The sequence below is a fragment of the Scyliorhinus canicula genome, chromosome 11, assembly GCF_902713615.1.
Source record: "Scyliorhinus canicula chromosome 11, sScyCan1.1, whole genome shotgun sequence".
NCBI lineage: Eukaryota > Metazoa > Chordata > Chondrichthyes > Carcharhiniformes > Scyliorhinidae > Scyliorhinus > Scyliorhinus canicula.
Genome location: NC_052156.1, coordinates 94,184,449 through 94,194,932, shown reverse-complemented (window position 1 = coordinate 94,194,932; position 10,484 = coordinate 94,184,449). Strand labels below are relative to the sequence as shown.

The window sequence follows — 10,484 nt, the reverse complement described above, 5'->3', positions numbered from 1 at the left end:
ATGGGCTTGGGTAGGGTGCTCTTTCCAAGAGCCGGTGCAGACTCGATAGGCCAAATGGCCTCCTTCTGCACTGTAAATTCTATGAAATCTATATACTAATGAGACTCCTAGTGGTCAGTCGGTGAATTACAGTAAAACCCATGATATCACTAAAGGAGATGGAGCGGTGGGGCTGGATGGGGCCAGCGGGAGGTGGATGGGGGCCAGCGGGAGGTGGATGGGGGCCAGCGGGAAGTGGATGGGGGCCAGCGGGAGGTGGATGGGGGCCAGCGGGGCCAGCGGGAGGTGGATGGGGGCCAGCGGGAGGTGGATGGGGGCCAGCGGGAGGTGGATGGGGGCCAGCGGGAGGTGGATGGGGGCCAGCGGGAGGTGGATGGGGGCCAGCGGGAGGTGGATGGGGGCCAGCGGGAGGTGGATGGGGGCCAGCGGGAGGTGGATGGGGGCCAGCGGGAGGTGGATGGGGGCCAGCGGGAGGTGGATGGGGGCCAGCGGGAGGTGGATGGGGGCCAGCGGGGCCAGCGGGAGGTGGATGGGGCCAGCGGGAGGTGGATGGGGGCCAGCAGGAGGTGGATGGCGGCCAGCGGGAGGTAGATGGGGGCCAGCGGGGCCAGCGGGAGGTGGATGGGGGCCAGCGGGAGGTGGATGGGGCCAGCGGGAGGTGGATGGGGGCCAGCGGGAGGTGGATGGGGGCCAGCGGGAGGTGGATGGGGGCCAGCGGGGCCAGCGGGAGGTGGATGGGGGCCAGCGGGAGGTGGATGGGGGCCAGCGGGAGGTGGATGGGGGCCAGCGGGAGGTGGATGGGGGCCAACGGGGCCAGCGGGAGGTGGATGGGGGCCAGCGGGAGGTGGATGGTGGCCAGCGGGAGGTGGATGGGGGCCAGCGGGAGGTGGATGGGGGCCAGCGGGGCCAGCGGGAGGTGGATGGGGGCCAGCGGGAGGTGGATAGGGGCCAGCGGGAGGTGGATGGAGGCCAGCGGGAGGTGGATGGGGGCCAGCGGGAGGTGGATGGGGGCCAGCGGGAGGTGGATGGGGGCCAGCGGGAGGTGGATGGGGGCCAGCGGGGCCAGCGGGAGGTGGATAGGGGCCAGCGGGAGGTGGATGGGGGCCAGCGGGAGGTGGATGGGGGCCAGCGGGGCCAGCGGGAGGTGGATGGGTGCCAGCGGGAGGTGGATGGGGGCCAGCGGGGCCAGCGGGAGGTGGATGGGGCCAGCGGGAGGTGGATGGGGGCCAGCAGGAGGTGGATGGGGGCCAGCGGGAGGTGGATGGGGCCAGCGGGGCCAGCGGGAGGTGGATGGGGGCCAGCGGGAGGTGGATGGGGCCAGCGGGGCCAGCGGGAGGTGGATGGCGGCCAGCGGGAGGTGGATGGGGGCCAGCGGGGCCAGCGGGAGGTGGATGGGGGCCAGCGGGAGGTGGATGGGGCCAGCGGGAGGTGGATGGGGGCCAGCGGGAGGTGGATGGGGGCCAGCGGGGCCAGCGGGAGGTGGATGGGGCCAGCGGGAGGTGGATGGGGGCCAGCGGGAGGTGGATGGGGGCCAGCGGGGCCAGCGGGAGGTGGATGGGGGCCAGAGGGAGGTGGATAGGGGCCAGCGGGAGGTGGATGGAGGCCAGCGGGAGGTGGATGGGGGCCAGCGGGAGGTGGATGGGGGCCAGCGGGGCCAGCGGGAGGTGGATGGGGCCAGCGGGAGGTGGATGGGGGCCAGCGGGAGGTGGATGGGGGCCAGCGGGAGGTGGATGGGGGCCAGCGGGACCAGCGGGAGGTGGATAGGGGCCAGCGGGAGGTGGATGGGGGCCAGCGGGAGGTGGATGGGGGCCAGCGGGGCCAGCGGGAGGTGGATGGGGGCCAGCGGGGCCAGCGGGAGGTGGATGGGGGCCAGCAGGAGGTGGATGGGGGCCAGCGGGAAGTGGATGGGGGCCAGCGGGGCCAGCGGGAGGTGGATGGGGGCCAGCGGGGCCAGCGGGAGGTGGATGGGGCCAGCGGGAGGTGGATGGGGGCCAGCAGGAGGTGGATGGGGGCCAGCGGGAGGTGGATGGGGCCAGCGGGGCCAGCGGGAGGTGGATGGGGGCCAGCGGGAGGTGGATGGGGGCCAGCAGGAGGTGGATGGGGCCAGCGGAGCCAGCGGGAGGTGGATGGGGGCCAGCGGGAGGTGGATGGGGGACAGCGGGGCCAGCGGGGCCAGCGGGAGGTGGATGGGGGCCAGCGGGAGGGGATGGGGGCCAGCAGGGGGCCAGCGGGAGGTGGATGGGGCCAGCGGGAGGTGGATGGGGGCCAGCAGGAGGTGGATGGGGGCCAGCGGGAGGTGATGGGGCCAGCGGGGCCAGCGGGGAGGTGGATGGGGCCAGCGGAGGTGGATGGGGGCCAGCAGGAGGTGGATGGGGGCCCAGCGGGAGGTGGATGGGGCCAGCGGGGCCAGCGGGAGGTGGAGGGGGCCAGCGGGAGGTGGATGGGGGCCAGCGGGGCCAGCGGGAGGTGGATGGGGGCCAGCGGGAGGTGGATGGGGGCCAGCGGGGCCAGCGGGAGGTGGATGGGGGCCAGCGGGAGGTGGATTGGGGGCCAGCGGGAGGGGGATGGGGGCCAGCGGGGCCAGCAGGAGGTGGATGGGGCCAGCGGGGCCAGCGGGAGGTGGATGGGGGCCAGCGGGAGGTGGATGGGGGCCAGCGGGAGGTGGATGGGGGCCAGTGGGAGGTGGACATAGACAAATATGTTGAGGACAGAAGATACCAGGACTGTACATAGTGGTGACTAAGGCTGAGAAGGGTGATAATGGCAAATAACTAGATTAAAATGTGTGAATGGCAGAACAGGTGAGCAGCATGTCAAAGGGCAACAGTTGGCAGTCAAGCGCTTGATAAGGTTCCCCACGGTAGGTTATTGCAGAAAATACAGAGGCATGGGATTCAGGGTGATTTAGCAGTTTGGATCAGAAATTGGCTAGTTGATAGAAGATAGAGGGTGGTGGTTGATGGGAAATGTTCAGACTGGTGTCCAGTTACTAGTGGTGTACCACAAAGATCTGTTTTGGGGCCGCTGCTGTTTGTCATTTTTATAAATGACCTGGAGGAGGGCGTAGATGGATGGGTGAGTAAATTTGCGGATGATACTAAAGTCGGTGGAGTTGTGGACAGTGTGGAAGGATGTTACACGTTACAGAGGGATATAGATAAGCTGCAGAGCTGGGCTGAGAGGTGGCAAATGGAGTTTAATGCAGAAAAGTGTGAGGTGATTCATTTTGGAAGGAATAACAGGAAGACAGAGTACTGGGCTAATTGTAAGATTCTTGGTAATGTGGATGAGCAGAGAGATCTCGGTGTCCATGTACATAGATCCCTGAAAGTTGCCACCCAGGTTGAGAGGGTTGTTAAGAAGGCGTACGGTGTGTTAGCTTTTATTGGTAGAGGAATTGAGTTTCGGAGCCATGAGGTCATGTTGCAACTGTACAAAACTCTTGTGCGGCCGCATTTGGAGTATTGCGTGCAATTCTAGTCGCCGCATTATAGGAAGGATGTGGAAGCATTGGAAAGGGTGCAGAGGAGATTTACCAGGATGTTGCCTGGTATGGAGGGAAGGTCTTCTGAGGAAAGGCTGAAGGACTTGAGGCTGTTTTCTTTAGAGAAGAAGGTTAAGAGGTGACTTAATTGAGGAATACAAGATGATCAGAGGATTAGATAGGGTGGACATTGAGAGCCTTTTTCCTCGGATGGTGATGTCTGGCACGAGGGGACATAGCTTTAAGTTGAGGGTAGATAGATATAGGACAGATGTCAGAGGTAGGTTCTTTGCTCAGAGAGAAGTAAGGGCGTGGAATGCCCTGCCTGCAACAGTAGTGGGCTCGCCAACATTAAGGGCATTCAAATGGTCATTGGATAAACATATGGATGATAAGGGAATAATGTAGATGGGCTTTAGAGTGGTTTCACAGGTCGGCGCAACATCGAGGGCTGAAGGGCCTGTACTGCACTGTAATGCTCTATGGATCTTCTATCTATGAATATGGGGCTGGGAGTGTGGGGGCTGGGAGTGTGGGGCTGGGACTATGGGGCTGGGAGTGTGGGTCTATGGGGATGGGTGAGCGGCGGGGCCTATGGGGCGGGGAGTGTGGGGTGGGGCCTATGGGGCTGGGATTGTGGGGTGGGGCCTATGGGGCTGGGAGTGTGGGGGCTGGGGGCTATGGGGGCTAGGGGCTGGGGGCTATGGGGGCTGGGAGTGTGGGGGCTGGGGGTGTGGGGGATGGGGAGTGTGGGGGCTGGGAGATGTGGGGGCTGGGGAGTGTGGGGGCTGGGGAGTGTGGGGGCTGGGGAGTGTGGGGGTTGGGGAGTGTGGGGGCTGGGGAGTGTGGGGGCTGGGGAGTGTGGGGGCTGAGGATTGTGGGGGCTGGGAGTGTGGGGCTGGGAGTGTGGGGCTATGGGGCTGGGAGCGTGGGGCTGGGAGTGTGGGGCTGGGAGTGTGGGGCTATGGGGCTGGGAGCGTGGGGCTGGGAGTGTGGGGCTATGGGGCTGGGAGTGTGGGGCTATGGGGCTGGGAGTGTGGGGATATGGGGCTGGGAGTGTGGGGCTATGGGACTGGGAGTGTGGGGCTATGGGGCTGGGAGTGTGGGGGCTGGGAGTGTGGGGCTATGGGGCTGGGAGTGTGGGGCTATGGGGCTGGGAGTGTGGGGCTATGGGGCTGGGAGTGTGGGGGCTGGGAGTGTGGGGCTATGGGGCTGGGAGTGTGGGGCTATGGGGCTGGGAGTGTGAGGCTATGGGGCTGGGAGTGTGGGGCTATGGGGCTGGGAGTGTGGGGCTATGGGGCTGGGAGTGTGGGGCTATGGGACTGGGAGTGTGGGGCTAAGGGACTGGGAGTGTGGGGGCTGGGAGTGTGGGGACTGGGAGTGTGGGGCTATGGGGCTGGGAGTGTGGGGACTGGGAGTGTGGGGGCTGGGAGTGTGGGGGACTGGGAGTGTGGGGCTATGGGGCTGGGAGTATGGGGGCTGGGAGTGTGGGGACTGGGAGTGTGGGGCTATGGGGCTGGGAGTGTGGGGACTGGGAGTGTGGGGGCTGGGAGTGTGGGGGCTGGGAGTGTGGGGACTGGGAGTGTGGGGGCTGGGAGTGTGGGGGCTGGGAGTGTGGGGGCTGGGAGTGTGGGGCTATGGGGCTGGGAGTGTGGGGGCTGGGAGTGTGGGGGCTGGGAGTGTGGGGCTGGGAGTGTGGGGGCTGGGAGTGTGGGGGCTGGGTGTGTGGGGCTATGGGGCTGGGAGTGTGGGGACTGGGAGTGTGGGGGCTGGGAGTGTGGGGGCTGGGAGTGTGGGGGCTGGGAGTGTGGGGCTGGGAGTGTGGGGGCTGGGAGTGTGGGGCAATGGGGCTGGGAGTGTGGGAGCTGGGGAGTGTGGTGGCTGAGAGTGTGGGGGCTGGGAGTGTGGGGGCTGGGGAGTGTGGGGGCTGGGAGTGTGGGGCTGGGTCTATGGGGATGGGAGTGTGGGGCTGCGAGTGTGGGTCTATGGGGATGGGAGTGTGGGGCTGCGAGTGTGGGTCTATGGGGATGGGAGTGTGGGGCTGGGAGTGTGAGGCTGGGTCTATGGGGATGGGAGTGTGGGGCTGCGAGTGTGGGTCTATGGGGCTGGGAGTGTGGGGCTGGGTCTATGGGGATGGGAGTGTGGGGCTGCGAGTGTGGGTCTATGGGATGGGAGTGTGGGGCTGGGTCTATGGGGCTGGGAGTGTGGGGCTGCGAGTGTGGGTCTATGGGGATGGGAGTGTGGGGGCTGGGAGTGTGGGGCTGGGTCTATGGGGATGGGAGTGTGGGGCTGCGAGTGTGGGTCTATGGGGATGGGAGTGTGGGGCTGGGTCTATGGGGATGGAGTGTGGGGCTGCGAGTGTGGGTCTGGGGATGGGAGTGTGGGGCTGGGTCTATGGGGCTGGGAGTGTGGGGCTGGGAGTGTGGGGCTGGGTCTATGGGGATGGGAGTGTGGGGCTGCGAGTGTGGGTCTATGGGGATGGGAGTGTGGGGCTGGGTCTATGGGGCTGGGAGTGTGGGGCTGGGAGTGTGGGGCTGGGTCTATGGGGATGGGAGTGTGGGGCTGCGAGTGTGGGTCTATGGGGCTGGGCCTGTGGGGCTGGGTCTATGGGGATGGGAGTGTGGGGCTGGGAGTGTGGGTCTATGGGGATGGGAGTGTGGGGCTGGGTCTATGGGGCTGGCGGTGTGGGTCTATGGGGCTGGGAGTGTGGGGCTATGGTGCTGGGAGTGTGGGGCTGGGAGTGTGGGGCTGGGAGTGTGGGGACTGGGAGTGTGGGTCTATGGGGCTGGGTGTGTGGGGCTGGGAGTGTGGGGGCTGGGAGTGTGGGTCTATGGGACGGGGAGTGTGGGGCTGGGAGTGTGGGTCTATGGGCCTGGGAGTGTGGGGCGGGGCCTGTGGGGCTGGGAGTGTAGGGCTGGGAGTGTGGGTCTATGGGGATGGGGCTGTGGGGCTGCATGTGTGGGCCCCGGGAAAAGGGGCTTTGTGGCTCTCAGAGAGAGTTTGAACTAAGTGCCTTTAAATTTCTTGTTGCAGCTGCAGAATGAACAATTGGACTGTGGAGCGGCCCATCTCCAACATCCTCTCTCCATCAAGAACCCACTGAAAGCGAGGCCAATCTTCATTGAGAGGGGCCTGAGCTCGGTGGCAGTGTCGAGTGTGAATAACCACACGGTGGTGTTTCTGGGCACAGTCAGTGGTCAGCTCCTGAAGGTATGTCATTATCCAGACCTTCCCTGCAGTCTGTGCCAGGGCCCAGAATCTCTCTGTCCCCCCGACGCACCCCCCACCCCTTTGTGGCATCTATGCCTCCTGAAGTCCCATCGATTTACCCCCTCCACCCCACCCTCTGCACGCACTGCCCCCCCCTTCCAGCCACCCCCCTTCCATCCGGGCATACACCACCCCCCTCCTTCCAGATCCTCCCCCACAGAATTAATTCCCTGAGGGGAGGCAACTTCTGCTTCCCTTGAAATGCTCCCTTTGCCAGTGTGTATGTTGAGGGGTGGAGGGTATGCCCAGCCCTGAGGCCTGGGAACTCCCACACAGATGTCCAGCTCTCTCTGTGCTATTGGCAGAGGTTTGGTTTATTAAAAGCTACTCTTGAGCTGTCATGTCATTGTTGAATCCAAGTGACAGCTCACCCCAGGGGAAGTATTTTGTGGAGTGTGTAGACTATGTATACGTAAATTGTCCGAGGCTGCGTCCCAGTGAGAAGAGTGGCAGGGAGGGAGGGCGACCTCTTCATGAAGCTGCTGCTGGGCCTGGCCGAGCTGGTCTTTAACAGGCCCAGGCAGAGGTGGTCAAGGGGTCATCCAGCCCGACTGTCTGCCCGTCTCCTGGGGCTATGTTAACTCCTGGGTGTCTCTGGAAAGGGAGGATGCGGTGTCTGCCGGCATCATCGAAGCCTCCCATGCTCGGTGGGCACCACGGTGACTGGTGTTTATTGATCCCGTTAATCACATTTTGTTTTGACGTTTTAAGTTTCCTTTGGGATTCTATTGACTTTGATGCATTATCCCATTAATGGGCAGCCTTTTAAATTATCCCTCAATTTAGTTGATTTTGTTGATTTAGTTTGTTACCCAAAAGAAGTAGCCAATTGTGGGTTCAAAACTATAAAAGACTTGAACGCATGATGTCGGCTGATATTCGAGTGCAGCATTGAAGGAACAAGCTGTTACTGAGGAGCTATCTGCCCTCCCAGGTGGAAATGGATGATTCCACGGCACGTATGAAGAGCAGGCATGTATGCTGGCCAATATTTACCCCTCAATTAACACCACAAAGACAGGTCATTATCGCACTGCTGCTTGTGGAACCTTGCTGTGCCCAGATTGTCTGCTGCATTTCCGACTTTACAATAGTGATTCCACTTTGAAAGTACTTTATTGGCTGTAAGGCACCTGGAGACACCCGAGGCTGTGGAAGGGAGTTCCTTAAATTGTCCATCAGGCCCCGGAGGCCTGTCAGTGTGAGGGATTAAAGATGTCAGTGAATGGAAGACACATTAGTATATCAGTTCTGTACCCTCCCCGATCCTGCAGCTCTCTGCTAATGATACATTCGTGCAGGCATTTTGAAAAGAATCGCTAGAATCACTGCAATACAGTGCACAAGGAGTCCATTCGGTCCATTGAGTCTGCAGCCACCCCCCGAAAGAGCACCCTACTCCCCCACCCTATCCCCGTAACTCAGTAACCCCACCTAACCTTTTGGAAACTAAGGAGCAATTTATCATGGCCAATCCACCTAACCCGCATATCTTTGGACCGTGGGAGGAAACCGGAGCACCCGGAGGAAACCCACACGGACACGGGGGCAAAGTGTAAACTCCACACAGACAGTCACCCTAGGCTGGAATTGAACCTGGAGCTGTGAGGCAGCAGTGCTAACCACTGTGCCGTCCTGTGGACAGTCAGAATCCTGCCACTCACTCATTGGCTAGGTGCGAGTGAATCCGCCTGTGGTTATGGATCTGAAGCTGGTTGGTTGTTGCACATTGAATGATCGAGCCTCTCTCAGAGGTAGCCTGGCCTCAGAATAACTTTGTCTCTCTCCCAGGCTGTTATCAATCAGAGCAGCTGGAAGCTGTTATCAGACCTGGAGCCAGTGTGATTGGAATACACGGAAAATGGGACTGTTCACAGCTTCACTTCTACAGGAGACTCTATCCACACTTCCTGTGTCCCTCTCTCTTATCAACATCATAGCATCATCTTTTCCAAATCCCCGTCTGAACACACTTCCTCTCGCTTGTTATCCTCACAAGATCATTACCAGGACTCAATGCTTTGCTCGACAAATCCATCCTTTAACAGGCTCTGGAAGCTTCCTTCCTTTCAAGCTGCCTTCCTCTTGCAATGTACAACTCTAAGGGAAAGGCTGATGCTACATGTCACGCAGCCACTGTTCCCTGAACATCTCTTGTTCTCTCCCACTTTTTAACCTTGCTGCCACAAAGCAGTGAATAGGGCATTCTCAATTTACAAACAAGAATCAGTTTGACACTGCCTCTTGGATATTCAGCCAATCACACACAGTGAGCCGGCCACAGTCTGACTCTGTCACCGTGGACAACAAAGGTATGAGGGATTTGTGGATAGCAGATGTTCAGAGGCCAACGGCCAGGATTGGATCTGCCGGAGGAGATTCGGTGGACCAGCTGATTTTCAGTGGGACTGGATGATTCTGGTGTTGGTGGGGGGAGGGGGGGGAGGGGGGGGGGGGAGGGGGGGGGGAGGGGGGGGGGGAGGGGGGGGGTGGCAAGCCTGGAAAATCCGCCCCCTCGTCTACTCAACCCCATTGGATAAACTGCACATTTACTTTGACCGAAAACTCGCTAGGTCTTCCAATGATGCCAGGTGAGCCTGTGGACGAGACCTATCTCTGTGCCATGACTCATTACCAGGTGAGTGGCATGGGATCCAAGCGTGTGACACTATTTTCACCCCTCTCAAACTGGATGTTTCTACGTTGAGAGATGGGTGGTGCACATGAGTTAATTAACAGTCTTCACACTCACACATTGCTCACTGTCTCACACCAGCCACTGTTCACAGGGGCACCTGCCAGTGTTCAGAGGGACACCTGCCAGTGTTCAGAGGCACAGGGGCACCTGCCAGTGTTCAGAGGGACACCTGCCAGTGTTCAGAGGCACAGGGAAACCTGCCAGTGTTCAGAGACACAGGGAAACCTGCCAGTGTTCAGGTGGACTGACACCTGCCAGTGTTCAGAGGGACTGACACCTGCCAGTGTTCAGAGGGACTGACACCTGCCAGTGTTCAGAGGGACTGGGACAGCTGCCAGTGTTCAGAGGGACATGGATGCCTGCCAGTGTTCAGAGAGACTGACACCAGCCAGTGTTTAAAGGGACACCTGCCAGTGTTCAGAGGGAATGACACCTGCCAGTGTTCAGAGGGACACCTGCCAGTGTTCAGAGGGACTGACACCTGCCAGTGTTCAGAGGGACTGACACCTGCCAGTGTTCAGAGGGACACCTGCCAGTGTTCAGAGGGACTGACACCTGCCAGTGTTCAGAGGGACTGACACCTGCCAGTGTTCAGAGGGACTGACACCTGCCAGTGTTCAGAGGGACTGACACCTGCCAGTGTTCAGAGGGACTGACACCTGCCAGTGTTCAGAGGGACTGACACCTGCCAGTGTTCAGAGGGACTGACACCTGCCAGTGTTCAGAGGCACAGGGAAACTTGCCAGTGTTCAGAGGGACATGGACACCTGCCAGTGTTCAGAGGGACATGGACACCTGCCAGTGTTCAGAGGGACATGGACACCAGCCAGTGTTCAGAGGGACACCTGCCAGTGTTCAGAGGGACATGGACACCTGCCAGTGTTCAGAGGGACATGGACACCTGCCAGTGTTCAGAGGGACAGGGAAACCTGCCAGTGTTCAGAGGCACAGGGAAACATGCCAGTGTCCAGAGGGACTGACACTTGCCAGTGTTCAGAGGGACATGGACACCTGCCAGTGTTCAGAGGGACT

General features: G+C 61.1%; 1 protein-coding gene across 1 annotated transcript in view; it reads left to right on the top strand.

Moving 5' to 3' along the window:
* The first annotated feature begins 2,789 nt into the window (after nucleotides 1-2,789).
* plxnd1 (plexin D1) overlaps nucleotides 2,790-10,484 on the top strand; it is a 185,107-nt gene continuing 177,412 nt past the window's right edge. The window contains exons 1-2 of the mRNA XM_038812197.1: nucleotides 2,790-2,801; nucleotides 6,518-6,694. Of these exons, the coding sequence (XP_038668125.1) occupies nucleotides 2,790-2,801; nucleotides 6,518-6,694 (189 nt within the window). The remainder of the gene's footprint in view (nucleotides 2,802-6,517; nucleotides 6,695-10,484) is intronic.